The 19,520-nt window shown below is 48.6% G+C and overlaps 1 protein-coding gene across 2 annotated transcripts in view; it reads right to left on the reverse strand.

Moving 5' to 3' along the window:
- Positions 1–19,520, reverse strand: part of LOC139049875 (uncharacterized) — a 68,617-nt gene that overhangs the window by 40,711 nt on the left and 8,386 nt on the right. For both annotated transcript variants that reach the window (XM_070525733.1, XM_070525732.1), the window contains exons 2-3: positions 17,164–17,261; positions 11,110–11,308 (exon numbers count right to left, since the gene is read on the reverse strand). In XM_070525733.1, coding sequence (XP_070381834.1) covers positions 11,110–11,308; positions 17,164–17,261 — 297 coding nt within the window. The remainder of the gene's footprint in view (positions 1–11,109; positions 11,309–17,163; positions 17,262–19,520) is intronic.

Raw genomic sequence — 19,520 nt, forward strand, 5'->3', positions numbered from 1 at the left:
TGGAAGGGAACACCGACGTTGTGTCTCGGGCGCTTAAGAGCGGGTTGTCTTCGCTCACGCTACAAAACAACGTCCTCGTGAAGAACATCTCACCAGCCCGCGGCAGCTACCTTCTTGTTGTACCACCAGCGCTGCGTCCAGAAGTACTGCACGCCCTACACGACGATCCAACCGCTGGGCACCTCGGATTCTCCCGGACACTGTCGAAGATACAGGAAAGCTATTACTTGCGGCGTGTGACCGCCGACATCGCCCGTTACGTCAAGGCATGCCGAGACTGTCAGCGATGCAAGACACCACCGACAAGGCCAGCAGGTTTATTACAGCCGATCTAACCTCCTCGCCCACCATTCCAGCAGATTGGCATGGATTTGTTGGGACCGTAACATCCGGGAATAAGTGGGTCGTCATGGCGACGGACTATCTCACCCTATTCGCTGAAACTAAAGCTCCACCAAAAGGCAGCACAGCCGAAGTGGCTAAATTTTTCGTCGAGAACATCCTGCTGCGACATGGTGCCCCAGAAGTCCTCATCAACGACAGAGGAACGTCTTTTACAGCAGAGCTCACCCAAGCCATTCTGCAATACACCCAGCAGGGTGCGCACAGGTCCTTAAACACCTTGAAAATCCTTCAATTTGAATATTTTGTTTTCAAGGCCCTTGCAAATCCTGGACTTTTTGCTGCTCCTTGTAAACCCTTGAATTCCTAGCGTAGTACTTGCAAATGACTATTAATAAAATAAGCGCAGGTAAAATATTTGTATTTGCAGTATCGTGTTTCAATATATGTGTTTCAGGCGTAAAAAAATCAGTTCGTGCTAATATAGCCAATGTTGCGCGACGGTTAGCCACATTGGAGCCACTCGGCTCTGAAGCCAACTTGAGCCGATTCAATCCAACCTGATTTTGGCGCTTTGTTATGTTGGTTGACGGCAGTGCATTGTGCGGTCGCTTCTGCACACGACTCGTTGCGGCTGAAATATCTGAATACAAAGCAAATGCCTGGAAAAAGCAAATTTCGAGGCACGTGGCTTCACAACGAAGCTTACAAAGACTGGATTGCACCAGATACGATGAACGAGCACCATGCAAGATGCAGACCTTGCAGAAAGACCTTCAATATCACCAACATGGGCTAGTCAGCGTTAAAGAGCCATATGAAGAATGCTAAGCATGCTGGTGTCATGAAGATTGCAGCCAACAGCTCGATGCGAAGGTACTTAGTTCTAAGTAGGAGGCAAAAGTCAGTCGTCCCACCTCCTTCGCAATCGGGAAAGCTAGACTATGCTTGCAAGGCGCACGAGCTGGTGACGAACGCGGAGATTCTGTGGACTTCGAAGGTTGTGACATCGCGTTTCTCCTATCGGTCGTCGTCAGAAGCCAGCCAGATATTCCACCGTATGTTCCCGGGCAGTGGCGTGGCCAAAGCATTTTCTTGCGTAGAGGAAAAATATGCCTATGTGACATGCCATGGTCTGAGGCTGTTCTTTTTATCTGCTCTGCGACGGGAGATAGGAGGTTGCGATTACTAAGTGGTACTCTTCGGCGAGTCAACGAACAACTGTCTCCAGCGGAAACAATCGGATGTTCACATCCGGTTTTGGAATTCGCCTCACAAGGTGGCAACGAGGTACTATACCTCGGTATTTATGGTGCACTCGACATCCAAGGACATCCAAGGAACGCTGCTGACTGCGCTCAAGCCTTTCCCTCTTGAGAAAATTCTTCAGATTTCAATGTATGGTCCCAATGTTAACCTGAAGCTACTCAAGAATTTTCAAGAGCACCTGCATCAAGCATACCTAGTTCAATGCCTGCACACTGGGACTTGTGGCCTCCACACCATGCACAACGCCTACAGAGCAGGTGTTACATCAAGTAAGAGGGGACTTGACTGTCTGCTCTCCAGTCTGAGAGCGCTTTTCCATGGTTCTCCTGCAAGGAGGGAGGACTTCTCAGCAGTTACCGGTAAGGCGACTTTTGCGCTGAACTTTGTTGGCCACCGGGGGTTGGAGAATGTATCTGTGATGGAGAGAGCCTTGCTGTTGTGGTGCGACATTAAGAAGTTATTGCAGCTACAAGGAAGAAGGAAGTAAGCCCCCCAAAGTGTGGATCATTTCACAACTTGTGTTATTTTGCCTGTGATGGCTTACTGCTAGCAAAGCTTCAATTCGCACAGGATGTGGCCATGACCCTCAAGCCATTCCTCAATGAGTACCAAACGAATCAGCCCATGGTGTTCTTTCTCGCAAAGGGCTTGTAAACTGTGGTCAGGAGCCTACGGGCGAAGTTTCTGAAGTGGTCGGTCTTCAGGAAAAGGAGCCACTGGTCTGCTGATGGTGGACATTGAAAGCACACATAACACCACTCCACTTGAAAAGGTGGATGTAGGCCATGCCGCTGAACAGACTGTCAGGAAAACTAAAGCAAGCCCGAAGGACGTGTTCCCTTTCCCCATGGAATGCAAATGCTTCTTGATCAGTGTGACAAAGCAGCTGCGGGAGAGAAGTCCACTGAGATTCCCAATCGTTAGAAATTTGTCCTCTCTGGACCCACGACAAATGTGTACTAAACCATATCAGTGCCTGGCCGGCTTCAGAAGTGTGTTGGATTCCCTCATTGCAGCGGGCAGAATGTCTGAGCACCAAAGAGACACTGTACTGGGGGAGTACGGCGAGTTCCTGCAGGAAGTGATGCATAACCTGCGAATGCTCGAGAAGAACGTAAACAGGTTGGAAGCGTTCTTGAATTGGCTGATTAAATTTGATTCATCATATGGGGAACTGTGGAAGGTTGTCAAGCTTTTGCTTGTGCTCTGCCACGGACAGGCCACTGTGGAGCGAGGGTTTAGCGTGAACCGCGAGATTGCTGTGGAAAACCTGAAGGACCGGTCGTCCATTTCGCAATGTATTCTATGCGCCGCTGTGTGTAAGGCAGGGGGCGTCCTTAACGTTCCTATTACAAAAGAGCTGAGGACTGCTGTATCAGCTGCCCGGCAGCTGTATGCTGCATATCTGGTAGCAGAAAAAAGAAGCAATGTGATGATGTAAGGGGATCAAAGAGGCGCTGCATCGACGAAGAGGTTGACGCAATGAAAAAAAAAGAAACTCGAGACAACAATAACTGACCTCCAGGATTCAGCGGATACTTATGCCGAAAAGGTATAAGCAGCTAATGATCTAAAGTATGTGGTCAGATGAAATAGTCTGAGGAAGGCTGCACGAAGCAAGACTGAGGAACTCTGTAGCCTCAACCAGAAGATTCAGGAAAAGTGTCAGGAGCTCCTCCGCTGAAGTTGCCATTAGCACTTTTGAAGAATGGATTGCTGTTCGACATTGGTGCAATGCACTGAAGGGTGTTTTTCAAGACGGAACATATTGTCACGCACTAAGGCAAGAGTAAGCAGCAGTATCAACAGCCAGACACGAAAATGTCAGACACAAAAAGGACGGTTCTCCAGCTGGCGCGAGATCTTTGACTTTGTCTTCAATCGCCATTCTTGCTGGGCACGCAACGCTGACTCAAAACACCAGGTCGCATTATTCCTTCTCCCTACGGAGCATCGACTCGATACTCAAACACAAAACGTACACGGGAACTACACAAATTAGGTGAGACAAAAAAAAAAGGATACGCGAGCACACATACAGAAATGCATACGGAAAAATGTGCTCTGTGGTCGGGAACAAAAGAAACGCTTCGCAGTTTTTTGGAGGACGACGCTACGACAGGAAAATAAACAGGTTGTTTCGACAGGTTGTTTCACTAGTACACTTCACCGTGTAAAATACGGCTTGAGGCGGGTGACATGTACAGTCTCTGCGCGTGGTAAACGGCGCTTGGGTGATGGCCGGTCTCCGTCTGGAATCACTTCATAGTTCACGTCGCTTACACGCCTTAGTACTGTCTATGGTCTGAAGTACTTGCTCAGGAGTTTCTCGCTGAGTCCTCGCCGTCTAATGGGTGCCCAAACCCAAACTTGGCCACCAGGCTTTATAGGCAACTTGTCGATGGTGGAGATTGTATTTTATTGAATCTGTACACTGCTGCTGTCTTATGTGCAAACGGGCCAGTTGACGCGCTTCCTCGGCGCGCTGAATGTACTCGTCGTCAGGGGCTAGCTGGTTGAGCTGGTCAGTATCTTCATATAGAATCATGGCGTCTAGCATAGTTTGGACATCTCGACCATACACGAGGCGGAATACGGTGAAGCGTGTAGTCTCCTGCGTGGCTGTGTTGTACGCAAACGTTACGTATGGTAGAATTTTGTCCCACGTTTGGTGCTGCACATCCACGTACATAGCGATCATGTCTGCCAGTGTTTTGTTTAGTCTTTCTGTCAAGCCGTTAGCTTGAAGGTGGTATGCAGTGACCTTTCGATGACTCGTGTAACTCAGCTTGAAGATGTCGTCCAGAAGCTTCGCCGTAAATGCCGTCCCTCGGTCAGTGATGATAAATGACGGTGCGTCATGCCGAAGTACAATGTGATGCATAAAAAACTGGGCAACTTCAGATGCTGTCCCGCATGGTAGTGCCTTCTTCTCAGCGTAACGCGCCAAGTAGTCAGTTGCGACAATGATCCGCTCATTTCCGGAGGAAGACAAGGGAAATGGTCCAAGAAGGTCCATTACAACTTGATAAAACGGCGTATGCGGAGGGTCTATGGGTTGTAGAAGGCCTGCAGGCTTAAAGGGTGGTGACTTGCGGCGCTGGCATTCACGGCATCCTTTCGCGTAGAGTTTGATGCAAGCAGTCAGCCTAGGCCAGTAGTACAGAAGTAGTCAAAATGACGACAACCGTTGCGAAATAGGGCGAAGAATGGACGCGATGCCGCCTTCTAAGTGATCGATGATGGCTCTTAACTCAGCGTCCGATCGCAGTTTAGCTAGCAGATCCTGCCCGCTGGGGGCTCCCTGAAAGGCGCTGTCGACTTCCTCGTCAGGATTCTGAGATTCAACAGGTGCTCGCGATAACGGGTCAGCATCTTCGTGTTTTCTGCCTGACTTGTAAACGATGGTTATATTAAATTCCTGGAGTCGCAGACTCCAACGTGCCAATCATCCAGAAGGGTCTCGGAGGTTGGTCAACCAGCACAAAGCGTGACGGTCGGTTACAACTTTAAAGGGCTGCCCATAGAGAAACGGCCTAAGCTTCGTAGTAGTCCAAATAACCGCGAGGCACTCCTCTGTGGTGGAATAATTGGACTTTGCGCATGACAGAGTGCGGCTCGCGTAGGCGATAACTCGTGATATTGCTGGCGTCAGTGCGTACTTCTGTGTCAGCATCCTCATCAATATGACCGAGCGCGGGAGTAGAAAACAATCGACGTTGTAGCTCCACAAAGGCAGTGTGTCTTCAACAGTCCAGACGAATGGCATGTCGTCATGTGTAATGCGAAATAGCGGATCTGCAATCTTCGAAAAATTTTCAATGAAGCGTCCATAATATGCACACAAGCCCAAAAATCGTCGGACACTTTTCTTATTGATTGCAGCGGGAAAAGCTGCTACGGCAGCTGTCTTCTCGGGATCGGGCCGAACACCTGCCGCGCTTACGACGTCACCAAAAACCTTGAGTTCCTAGTAACCGAAATGGCATCCTCTGGCTTGAGTGTAAGTTCAGGCGATCGAATGGCTTCGAGTAGATTCCGGAGGCGTTGAAAGTGCTCGGCTAGTTTCCGAAAGGACAACGACATCATCGAGATGGACGAGGCAGCTTTTCTATTTGAGGTCAGCGAGAACGGTATCCATCATTCGCTGGAATGTGGCTGGAGCGGAACAGATGCCGAAAGGGAGTACTCTAAATTCGTAAAGGCCGTCCGGAGTTGCGAAAGCAGTTTTCTCGCGGTCACGCTCATCTACTTCAATTTGCCAGTAGCCACTTTTCAGATCCATAGAGGAGAAATACTTCGCGTGCCTCAACCTGTCCAGAGAATCGTCGACACGAGGCAACGGGTACATGTCTTTCTTTGTGACATTGTTTAGCTTCCGGTAGTCAACACAAAATCGAAGCGTGCCTTCTTCTTTTTAACAAGAACGACTGGCGATGACCAGGGACTGCATGAAGGCTGGATTACGCCGTCTTGAAGCATTTCCTTCACCTGCGTTTGAATCGCAGTTCCTTCGGTCGGGGAAGCATGATAAGGCTGTTGCCGTATGGGGGACACGTGGTCATAGGTGATGATATGGTGTTTCGTTATCGATGTTTGACGTATCTTCGACGACCGTGCAAAGCAAGAGTGGAACTCAAGCAACAGCTCGCGCAGGGGTTGTCTCTTCTCTTCAGGATGTGTTGGACTAATGTCGACGTTGTGAAGACGTGCTTCAGCAGTGCCGATTACCTCGGAAACAAAACATTCAGTGACATCGGCGATTGGGTCGGCGTAGGCGATGACAGTACCGGGGAAAAGGTGCCGGTGTTCGTAGCTGAAGTTGGTGACAAGAACCTCACAGTGGCCTTCGTGGAGATCGACAAGGCTTCTTACTGCACAAACACCATGAGAAAGCAGCAGAGAGCGATCGCTTTCTGCGACAGCTCTACCAGGTACGAGCCTGTCACATGCCACTTGAACCAGGACACATGCACGCGGTAGTAACGTGGCAGCGTCATCGATGACACGAAGAGATGCTCGAGGGTGAATGGTGTTGGTCGTCGCTGTGGCGCTCTTTGGCGAGAAAGTGACGAGGCGTTGTCGAATGTTGATAGCTCCGTGCTCCCTGAAAAAGTCCGTGCCGAAGATTAGGTCTCGAGAACACTGAGTGAGAATGCTCAAACTGGCAACAAACGTAGAGTCGCGAATCTGTATTCGTGCTCTGCACATGCCGAGTGGTGTGACGATGTGCCCGCCAGCTGTACGAAATGGCGTTTGATTCCAAGGCGTGGTCACTTTCTTCAGAAGGGTAGCCAGGTTTTCGCTGATTATAGAATATTCCGCTCCAGTGTTAACTAAAGCAGTCAATTCACGACCGTCGAGCAGCACAGGAATGTCCAAAGAAATTCTTCTTCCGTAATCAGCAGGTCCTGTCGTCGTCGATGTATCGTCGGTCCGCGTACGCGTCTGAACGGGTCCTTGAGCACGTCCAGATGAGCGGCCTCACCCCCAAAGGTAGCTGTGGTTAGTTTTCCCGTCGTGGGCTGGGCGACCGACCCTGCACCACGCTTGAATACGTACGGCGAGTAGGAGAAAAGCGCCACGGCGAAGGAGAGTGTGACTGGTGTCGAGCTCATGGAGATCCGTGCTGCTGGGCAACGTAGCCTTCAATTTCAGGAGGACGCTGGCCGAACCTAGGGCGCGGCGAGTTCGCTGAGAATCCGCGTAGTCTGAGCTCTCGATAGGAGCACTGTCGGTAGACATGCCCAGCTTCGCCACAGTGAAAGCAAAGGAAACGGCGATCAGGTGCCCGCCACACGTCTGATTTCCTTGGGGCCTGTCGGTGGTCCTGGTAATACGAGGCAGCTTGGACGGGCTCTAGCATGGCCGGGCGCGCGGCGCGAAGTGGGGAGCGAGGTGGGGCAGGTTGCCTCAAGGCTTGCGAATCTGACATACTGGGGCTGTCATTTCTTAGCGGTCGAGCGTCTGTGCTGAAGGGCGGTTCTCTTAGCGCATGCTGGACTTCGTCACGGAGAATGGTGGACAAGGAGCTGAGCGTCGGCTGTGAAGGTACCGACAGTTTCTGGAGTTCTTCGCGGATCACGGAGCGAGTGAGCTCTCAAAAGAAATCGACGTGACCACCGAGAGCTCCGAAGAAGTCCGTAGGTGAGGCAGTGTTCACTTGGCGTTCGTATGATGGTGTCCGCTGGCGAAGAGTCTGCTCCATGGTGAAGCCCTCGGAAAAAAATGCTGACACAGTCTTGGGAGGACTGCCCACGGGACCGCCGAGCAGCAGCTTTTTCACTCCGCGCATCAGGTACCGCACCTTCTTTTCTTCCGACATGCTGGGGTCGGCTCGTCGAAAGGGACGCGTCATGTCCTCGACATACATTGCGACACCTTCGTTCGGAATTTGTATACGGGGCTGGATATCACGCTCAGCTCGCTCTCGGCGATCAGGGCTCGCATACGTCTCACTAACCCGGTGTTTGAATTCTGCCCACGAAGTTAGGGCATCTGCACGGTTCTCATGCCAAACGCGTGCGCCATCGTTAAGGCTGAAATATGCGTTTTTCAGTTTGCCTGCGTCATCCCACTTGTCGAACGCGGCAACACATTCCTAGTGCACCAGCCAATTTTCAACGTCCTCATGTATGCCGCCGTGGAAGGGATTCGGCGTTCGCGGATTGAGTAGCATACAATGAATCGGCGTTGTGCCTTCCATACCAGCTGGGTTGGTCGGAGCTGCCATTTTCTCTGGGAGCAGTCCAAACTCAGGGGCTTGTCCAGAGATCCTTCTGCTGGCGCGGTGTACAGGCGTAACCACCGGTACGGGGCTGGAGCTCCTGCTGCCCGGAGGGGTTTGGGGCATAGAATCTATTACCCAGCACTTCCACCAGATTGTCACGCGCTAAGGCAACAGTTAGCAGCATTATCAGCAGCCAGACACGAAAATGTCACACACCGAAAGGACGGTTCTCCAGCTGGCGCGAGATCTTGGACTTCGTCGTCTTCAATCGCCGTTCTTGCTGGGCACGCAACGCTGGCTCAAAACACCAGGTGGCGATATTTTATGTTTGTCGTGTGCAATACAATGTGTTCCTTGATATGTTTTTCTTCGACTTTGTTCTGGTAAATTATGTTGGTTTCGCGCAATACAAGCTGTTCCTTGAAATGTTTTTTTTCGACTTCGTTCAGTAACATTATATTGGTGTAATGCCGTACAAGCTGCTCCTTGAAATGTTTTTTTTCGACTTTATTCAGTAATGTTATGTTGCTTTAGTGCAATACAAGCTGATCCTTGAAAAGTTTTTTTTTTTACTTTGTTCAGTAAAATTTGAACCCGATATTGAAAACTGCTACATGTAGCATTGTGTTGAGTCCTTGAAGATACTCCAAATGGGCCTTGAAATTCCTTGAATATAGTTTAATTTTCCCCTTTTGATCTTGTACGAACCCTGAGCCAGACAGGCCACAGGAGGACAACTGCCTACCATCCGCAAACGAATGGTCTCACGGAATGGTCCCTTGCCCCCATGCTAGCAATGTACGTCGACGTCGAGCACAAGACGTGGGACGCGGTCATGCCGTATGCAACCTTCGCTTACAACACGCTGGTGCAAGAAACAACACAGGAAACGCCGTTCAAGTTGGTTTACGGCAGAAACCCGACGACAACGCTCGACGCCATGCTTCCGCACATCACTGACGAGGAGAATCTTGACGTTTCTACCTATCTCCAGCACGCCGAAGAAGTCCGACAGCTCGCCCGCTTTCGGATCAAGAACCAGCAGCCTACTGACAGCCGACACTACAACCTCCGACGATGCTTCGTCCAGTACCAGCCCGGCGACCGCATTTGGGTATGGACGCCGATACGCCGACGAGGACTGAGTGAGAAACTATTGCTACGCTATTTCAGACCCTACAAAGTCATCCGACGTATTGGTGTACTGCACGTGATGAGAGGCCATAATCTTATAGGTCTGAAATGCATCGTCAGTGTGTGATATGCACGGAATGTTTGCAATATATCGAACTATCTTTTTGTAACATGTGGATTCTCATCCTATTTATCATAGCAGTTAACCATACTAGACTGCAGTAGTTGATAGGTGCCTGCAAAAGTCTGTGATATATTTGAATTTTTAAAGATATCGGAAAAATTGTGCGATAACGTGCCAATGCCGGGCCCACCCGCGGTGGAGGTGAAGCAGGCATTAAGCACTCCCATTACGTGGGCCGATACCGAAGATTGTACAATGCCAGCCAGACCCTCGGTGGAGGTGAAGAAGGCGTTAAGCACTTTCCATACGTGGGTCGATCCCGAAGATAGTGCAATGCAGGCCCGACCCGCGGCTGAGGTATAGCACACTTTGAGCACTCCCAATACGTCGGCCGATACCGAAGATAGTACAATGCCGGCTCGACCCGCGGGTAGAGGTGAAGAAGGCGTTAAGCACTCCACACACTTGCGCCGATCCCGAAGATAGTGCAATACCGACCTGACCCGCGGCAGGGGTGAAGCAGGCGTTAAGCACTCCCCATACTTGGGCCGATTCCGAAGATAGTGCAGTGCCGGCCCGACCCGCGCCGGAGGTGAAGCAGGCGTTAAGCACTCCCCAATCGTGGGCCGACCCCGAAGATAGTGCAATGCCGGGCCGATCAACGGCGGAGGTGCAGTTCGCCATTAGGGGACCACATAGACAGGTTCGCTGGTCATCCTTCTTCCCAGAGTGGATGGGCAGTGAGATTTTTAGTAAATGAATCTTCCACTGCTGTTTGGTGCTTGTGCGGTTGCTTGTCTCTAGGTCCCAGTACTGTAGCGCGCGCTACACCGTGTATCACGGAGACGCCGCCGCTGGCGAGTGCAGACGCAGGCGAGGCGACGCGCAAGGGATGGTGGGTAAGCTCTTTATCCGATTGCATGGTGCACGCGAGCGTCTTCTTGCCCTGGTGACAGGGCTTGTAGTACAATTGCGGATTTGGGGACATCCCTTTGCGCCCTAGCGGCATGCTCGCTCACGGAATCAGTGGCCCACTGCAATTCTGTTGTTGACATCCCATATTACAGTAATTGAAATTGTTATTGCAAGAGCTCCACATAAACATCTCTGCTGCAAATTGGGTTTTTCCGGAAGGTCACACAAATCTGCAGTTAGTTTTTCTTTTTCACTGATATATTAACCCGGAAGTAAACCCCTCTGCGCACGTTTGCCTACATAAACCCTTAATATTTCCCACTTTTGCGCAAGAATGTTAACACTGCGACTGATATTTTTCGGGAAAATACGTGATAACCAGCATATACCGTTTCTGAGCGCTTGTAGTGGTATAAACGGCTTGGACCTAAATAACTTGCATTTGTACAGAAGAAACACGTAAGTAAGCGTTTAATTATTCTTTTGTTGTTGTTCTGAGGCACTTTTTCTCACTAAAAACAACTTCAAAACGGAAACTCGCTCATTGTTAAAGCGCCATCTGGCTTCATGGTAATGGTAGCAAGAGAATTCTCACCTCTAATGTGTCCTCCTCTATAACTCGGATGGCAAGCGAGTATACGGCGTCGTCCGGCAATGAAATGTGAGCGCTCTTATATTCTAATGGTTCGAGACTTGTTTTTCCCGCGTACCGTATGCTTTTGTCGCGAACTTCGGCAGCAATTTGCCATCCGTTTTCACGTGAACTCCAGTATGCCGCTAATTTTGCATGGCCTCTGAGGAAGAAAGAAAGAAAGCCAGAGATATAGGAACTATAAGAGATGCACAACACAAGAATAAATTTCTGTAGTTTCGTTATTTCACTCTAATAGGAATAGATAAAGTATTCGCTCAAACCTCTGTTTGCGTGCTATAAGACAAACTTGGGCGAGTCGGTCGTGATTCATGTTTCGGAAATTAACAGCGCGAAACAGACAAGGTCGTGTTCTTCTTCACCTTCACCCTTGTGTGTTTTGAGCTGCTAATTTCCGAAACATGATTCTATCTGCGCTGTTTAGCACTAAGAAGTTAATTACCACAAGAACCCGGTGAAACCCAACTCATGATGATCGTCCACCAACTTTCATTGAAGCAGTGTGGCTACATACCGTAGTGCCACCTCCAAAACGCTCCTGGGGGCTCCTGTCTCGCGGTTCTCACTAGGCACGTTGTGCAACCTAGTGGCGCGGCCAAGAAGTACGAGATTGGCGCGTGCGCAAATATGTATTCACGCTGAATTGTCTCACTATATATGACGCGGGTGCTATTTCGCCTATGCATGTCTCTAACAATTTCCCGGCAGCATGGCACACACACACACACACGCACACACACACGCACACGGGCGCACACAACACGCACACGGGCACACGCACACACACGCGCACGCACACACACGCACAGGCACAAGGGTGCACTCAGACGAACCCACGCACAAACGAACGCACGCATACGGGAGCAAGCACACACGAACTTGGGTCACTGGGCGTGGTCAACTGAGTATGTGCCGCTCTTCAGTGAAACTCTTTGGCGTTAACTCGGGGCACTCGGTATGTGCCGCTGGGTATGTGGTCCTCTTCTATAAACTTAAGAGACGCCAACTTGGGTGGCTCGTTATGTGCCACTATTCAGTGAACTGCTTCGAGGCTAGCTTGGGGTACTCGGTTTCTGTTAGTGGGCATTCGTCGCGCTCGAGTGAACTTCGCTGACGCTACCTTGGGACAGTCGGTATGTGCAACTCGGTATGTGCTACTGGGTCGGGCCGCTCTTCAGCGAACCGCCTTGAGGCTGCCTTGACCACCTCGTTATAAGCTACTGTGTACGTGCGCCGCTTCAGTGAACCTGTTTCACGCCAATTTGGGTCCTCTGGGTATGTTCTGCTATTCGATTAACCTCATTGACGCTAATTTAGGGCACTGGTTGTGTCGGCCGCTCGGTATGTGCTGTTCTTCATGACACCCACTTGGTGTCGCGGCTAAGGAGGCGTTCAGGGCATGGAATCCACCAAGCCCATCGACTACTGCTTCAGATTGCAGAAAATGTTGAAAAAGGGTTTATTTAGCTTAGTTACATGGCTCCAATTACCGAAGCCTACTTAATGCTGGAGCAAGTGAAACGTTCAAGTTCACACCAGCACCCTCTCTCTTATACACGAAAAGTCTCCGCTTTTAATACCGCCGTCTTCCCTAGGTGAGTCGACTAGGGCATCTGACGACTGTCCAGCAGTAAATCATAATCGTTCACGCTGTTGAGATACCGCGCACATGCTATCAACAACCCGCAACTCTGAAGAGGCAGGTCTGGAATCGGTGGCGAGAAAGCAACCGGGAACACCCAGTTCGTCGCCGTTGCCCCCCTTGATTACATGCTTTTCTCAGGATTATAGGTTATGGTGGCGTGAGCGCCTTTCATGGTACCCTACAACAGTCGGTGTCCACGCTGCATTGATGCCTGGATTGTAGGGATGGTGGTTTGACTCGTCGGAAACGTCTAATTAACTGCTCCTCTCAGTTCCTCGTCGTGGTTCCCTCCTTTTCCTCCTTTGCTCAGGATTTTAGGTAATGGTGGGGTGACCGCGCTTCGTGGAACCCTTCAAACGTCGGTCTCAACGCTACGTTGACGCCTGGATAGCAGAGGTGGTAGTTTTATACGTGGCGAATGTCAATTAACGCCTATGTGGTGTTCCGACGAAACAATGGGTCACTAAATATGTGCTACTATGCATTTCCCGCTCTTCCAGGGTTCTCGGTGAACCGTTATGATTCCAACTTTCTTCAGTCAGCATGGGCTACTTTGTTACTCGGTGTATACTCACGGTTTTGCGCCACTTCGCAGTGATAGCAAAAATTTTCTAAAATTTCTCCTGCGCAGCGCGGAATTGAACCCGAATCTTAAATATGAATGCAATGATCATGAATATGTATTAAAGTGGTGGCGTGGAGCAGTAGTACAACACCGGTCTTCCAATCTGAAGGTCTATTTCGAATCCATGTCCAGTCCACTAGACTTTTCAAACTAGGAGCGGCTCTTGATATTGAGGAATAAAATACCGAGAGCCAGTGGTGCTATAATGGTACAAGTGCAACCAAATTAAGACGGCGCACTAAGCTGAAACGAAGTTCCTCCCTTACTCGACCAAGAATTGGCCTCTCTGCTGTATTATTCCGCCACTGCTACCTTTACCACACCTTTGATTGAGGCACGTCCCTCGGTCCCCAGCAGCTGCGAAACACCTGACCAAGGCGGTGGTCAGTCCTGCCACGCGGCAGAAGTTGCTATGATTTGGATTCGGGCTGTCCGCCACTGGGAACTGAACCTGGCAACGTTTAACACGCGAAACCTCTCCAGTTAGGCTAGCTTAGCATGTCTAACTCGACTTACATATATATATCATATATCCATCCATGACATAGTTATATCCTTGGTATGGCCTCAGATATTATTCGCCTTGGTGAAATTACAAGAACTGGTGAAGTTAATTCAGTGCTGACTAAACAATACATCCCCTGCTACTGAGGTCTTCTAGATAACACAGAGTACAGGGTAGGATTTCTAATTCATAATGACATATCGCACGACTTTGTTAAATTCTACAGCCCTAATGACACGGTAGCTGTCATTGTGCTAAAGCTAATTAGGGGATTTGGAATCATGGTGGCACTAACAGACGCTCCAACCTCCATTCAGGATGATGAAGAAATAGAACAGTTTTATGAAGATGTTGAATTACTATTGCAAAAGGTGCAAACTCAATATCCATTGTCATGGACGACTACGATGTAAAGGTGTGTGCGGGGGGGGGGGGGAAGAAGGCTAGAAGACAAGCAACTAATTGGCATTACAGTATCGCTTTTATGAACACTAGAAAAGTGGTGTTGGTATAATCCACGGAAAGGCATATACTGACTCCCAATAATAAATACCTTCTTCACGAAGCACAGAAACAGGCAGGGGACCTGGAAAAGCCCTGACGCAAAAACAAGCAATAAAATAGATTTCATACTCTCTGCCGATACTAGCATAGTGCAGGGCCATAGATGAGAGAGGTGTAACATTGCTCTCAATTAGAAGAAAGAAAGAGCAGAATTAGTCAAGAATACGCAAACCAACTTAGACGCCGTACGAGTAAAAGCAGACTTATTCAGGCTGGTCCTAACAAGCAAATATGCGGCTTCAGAACAGGAAGATGAAGGTAACATGGAGGTAATGGAGGTAACCTTAACTAGGCTGATTTCAGCAAGTGAAAGTGAAGTTGGAGGTAGGGCTCTGAGGCAACCATATAGTAAGCTCTGCCAAGCACGAAAAGACCTTATAAAACCACTACAAACTCTGAAAGTGTCTAACTTTCCAATAGGATAGATGGAATCCGCGTCACTGTCGAAGCTTACAAACTAGAAGAATGTGAGCGATATTTCAGATAATAACGTGGGAAACATTCAGGAAGCAATACAAGATGTCCGCAGCATGAAATCTTGCGAGGAAAACTCGACATAGGACAAGGCCAGCAAGATGCAGTGAAATATAAGCAGGGTAATATCATCAGCAATATCGGCGATATAGTAAAAACAGCAGTGGAATTCGATACCGACGTGTACAGTACCCAGAGCCGCCACACAACCTTTATTTGAAGCAGGGATCAATTATTACTATTTTTAGATCATTATTAGAGATGAAATTAGAGGGGCTTCCCACTACTTGTACCGGGGAAAAGCGGCACGACGGAATAGCGGTCAATCTAATCAAAGATGGAGGAGATAATATACTTGAAAGGCTCGCGGCCCCTTACGTATAAAGGGCCGCTGGCTTTTCAGCTCAAGTCGCGTGGCATTGAGTACACTCAGTGCCTGGAAGTGTGCCGATAGCTGGAAGAATGCCAGCGCACTAATCCATACGAAGACACACATCAAATATTTCAATTATAGGCCCACTAGCTTGCTTTCAGTATTTTATGCAAATTAACCAAGATAATTCCCAATCGAATCATGGCAACACTTGACTTCAATCAACCAAGAGAGCAGGCTGGATTCCGGAAGAAATATTTTACAGTCGATCTTGACCATGTCATCAAACAGGTAATGGAAAAATCTGCAGAGTGCAATAAACCTCGATATACGGCTTTCATATTTTATTAAACACATTTGATTCAGTGCATATACCAGCAGTCATAGGCATGGAGTTATCAAGGAGTACAGGAGGCATACGTCAATATCTTGCGAAATATCTACAAAGACTTACAACTGCGTTAATTCTGCACACAGTGAAAGAATAAACAGGTCTTTCAAGGGCGCCGTCGGTCTGCTGAGCGAGCTGACTACGACTCTAATCGGGCTTCCCCCTTTTCCTGGAAACAGCGAGGCTGTTTATTGCTAGGTTCCGGCGGACCTCGTCTCCGTGGACATGAATGAATAATTGTTGATACGTGGACCCTTGCCTAAGACACATATGCAGTGGCGGATATCCAGCGGAACATACATCAATGGGCAACACATCCCGTGACCCAAGTTGGCCTCACACACGTTCACTGAAAAGCGGCATATGCTGAGTGGAACATAGCCAACCTGGCGGGAAAACGGTTACAGACAAACACAGACTGACAGACGTGTTTCCATTTCGCGACACATTGGCTGGCGCGGACAATCTGTCTCGTGCGTCACGTTGCAAACGTGCCGGCTCTCGCCAATCTGGAGACCACGAGAGGCGTTGGTGACGCGTAGGCTCGTTTCACACCAGCTGCCGCAGATACGCCACCCAGCTACGCTGGAGCCATCTCGTGGGCATCGTCGCCGCACATTTCTCCTCACGCTTTCATCATACCCTCCTAATCCGCTTTTCTCCTCGCATCTTTTGTCCCCGGCAGCGCTTCGGATTCGCTCTTCCCTCCTTCGTTGTGTTCGTTCGCTCTGTTACACCGACGCTCGCCGCTGGAACGGACGCCCAAGAGCTGCGCTCGAAAACTGCGCCGGTCTTGGAAGCTGTGTAACGAAAGCTGGTGACTCGGCGGGCCTACTCCTGACGTCAGCGCAAATCCTGACAATTCCTGACATTTCCTCAAATCTAGCTTCAGGTTACATGAAACACTTGGTACAGAAATGGATCATTCCAAGTAAATGTTACGCAGAAACCATCTGTAATGACTGTAGCAGTAAGCGAACAGCTTTCTGAATCCCCTGATATTTCCGAAAGTTATTTTCGCAGCGTCTCCTCTCGTTCCTCGGCGGTCATTGTTGCCTCCCATTGAAACGGTGCCTGCATCACCTTTCCAATTTCGGTTCCTATTCTGCCAGTAATCACAGCAACACGCACGGCCACTGCATCACCGACGCACAGAGTTGAAGCTGTCGTGCCACCTCGGCACTTCTTTGACCAATCAGCGAGCTACAAAGACACCGCCACCATTCCTCCCTGGCTCCACCTCCGTGACAGCCCTCTTCTCTACGCCTCGTAACTCTCGTTATTCTGTCAGATCAGACAGGTCCGCCCGCCGGCATCGAGGAAACGGTGTAAAAACCAAAGAAAGCTATTCGCTTTTGTTTAAAGGTCCGTCGGTTCGCCAAGAGCTTCCGTATGGTGCGATACATTAACGGGCGCTTACGATTGGTCCTTGTTGTAGAAGAAAATGCGGATTGTGAATCCCACGAACAACTTGTCTGGCCCAATCACCGCCTGCCTCTCATTATATTGCGTTACATCCTGGACAAAATAGGAACCATACATCAGAACACAAGTATATCACAATAAAAGAAGCAATGCCTTGTAATAATAGACAGTTTTAGTACTGCGTACGTTGCGTACATAATGGCATTGCGTGCGTAAGATCGCTACGCCCTGCAAATTGCGTATGTACCGAACGCAACACGCCCTTAGGAAAATATGAGATGAGTTTCACATCAACGTCTGATGAGTTTTGACATCACAGCCATTAGACTTTCTGATGAGTTTCTTTCGAATTTGCTTATGTATTCCTGTCATTCTAGAACACATAGGCCACCGTCTTTTCTGTTGAATTCTTTATGAATGTTTTTCAAGTGTGCTCCTAATGTGCGCTCCAAAGCAGTTTTCTAGTGACTTTCTCATCTCTTCCAAATGAATCTCTAATGAGCTCATACATTAAACTGCTGGTGCTACTGGCACTCCTATAACAATATTGGCCACCACGTGTGGTAACATTTGCTCATGTGTCCCAATGGCAGTCAGACCTTAGTTAAAGATGTTACCTGTGAGTTACTGTCTTTGGTGCTTGATATATGCAGCCTGTATGCATGCATGTATGTTCAGCGAGGATGCAGCACTTTTGAAAACATGTACATGGGCCCGTTCATATGCTGCATGTTAGATATTACTCAACGAATAAAATTTAACAAAAACATTTATTGGGCATATCAAAGCTTCGTTAAATGCAGGAGTAGGTTAAATAAAAGGAAAACACAGCATCAGTCTGGTTACGGATTTGATATTTTCCTTTCATTTAATCTCGCTAATTATCATTGAGGAGAAGGTGTTGTTGAGGTGGAGGATCGTCGTCTTGAAGTGAGTGCACGTGTAACCTGCATGGTAGAAAGGACAGAAAATAACAAACCTTGGCAATCAACCACAGAAATTCACGCTGTATCACTTGCTGCAGAACGAACTGGAGATGTTATAACTAGTTCTGCGAAAAATTTATCTGGTGTCGGTTCACACAAAGTTCTTGAGGAACCACTGTGTGGCCTTTGGGTGCAGCAGTAACTACAGTAAGCAGAAATTGCTCTTGGCTGTACAAATGTGCAACGCGGATCAGCTGTGGCGTGTGTACATGTTGTCAACTACTTTAGCTATATCGGTTTCCACTTGACAAAGGACAGCAGTGTCTGTGCATTGCTAACGTGAATTAGAAAATTACACTAGTTACTTGGCATGGAAATAGGCATAGGAGTGTTTGTGTACGGGCAACGCAATGCATCCCCGATACATCCATGTGCCAGTCATTATACAGTATTTGCATCAGCTACCGGCACAGTTCTCATACATCCCAAGCCTACTATATCATGCCTGTGTTGGCCTCCGGTATGATGGCATATATCGCAATCAAGAAATACACCACACCATGTCTGGGGTTTTATAGTTTACATCCGAGCGCTGCTTTCAGACAGAGGGCACAAGTTGAAAGACAAATGCGTAGAAGCATGATAAAGAAGTTTGCATAAAAAGAATTTAATAATTAAACAAGGTGTATGCTATCCCACGTCATTAGAGAGTATTCCTCGTTGTTATGCAATCATAATGAGCGTTGACTGACACACGTCCCATTTGTGGATGTGTTATTCCTCACTGATTTTTTTGTACCAATCGGTTGCCATAGGCGAACAAAACAGATGAATAGTACACAGCTTGCCGTTTCAATGGATGGTCAAATGGGACGAGCACACTGCTGCTTTGAGTGAATTATGGTGCTCTCCTAGATGCATGCTAAGGCACCGGCTAGTCTGCATGCCGGATATACATTGGACTAAATACACACGTGATCAAAAGAATAGCCTACAATACCCCTGACAGATACGAGACAAATTTTGGGTATCTTGACATAAGCAAGCCTCCAATGCCTGGGTGCCTTTGTCAATTCACTTGTGGACTGCAATGCACATGTATTTCCAGCAAAAATAAATTAGGCAGCATATACACAACAGTTCACAACAGAATTGAGAAAGGCAAGGAGGCAAGCGAGGCTTGCTTGGTTAAAGGTAGCACCAAATATGTCCAGTACGGGTCAGAGACACTGTAATGTATTCCTGTCACATGTGGTCAAATGTACATAGGGCGGACTGGCTGGTGCCTAATTATGTACCTATGAGATCACCATATTTCACTCAAAAGACCAGTATGCTCGTCCGACTTGGCCACATATATCCCCAATGGAGCTTCAGGCCGCACTAGGATTGTTTCTCTGTTCTCACTCATAGTTGAAAATTGACA

This window comes from Dermacentor albipictus, chromosome 9 (genome assembly GCF_038994185.2).
Source record: "Dermacentor albipictus isolate Rhodes 1998 colony chromosome 9, USDA_Dalb.pri_finalv2, whole genome shotgun sequence".
NCBI classification, from domain to species: domain Eukaryota; kingdom Metazoa; phylum Arthropoda; class Arachnida; order Ixodida; family Ixodidae; genus Dermacentor; species Dermacentor albipictus.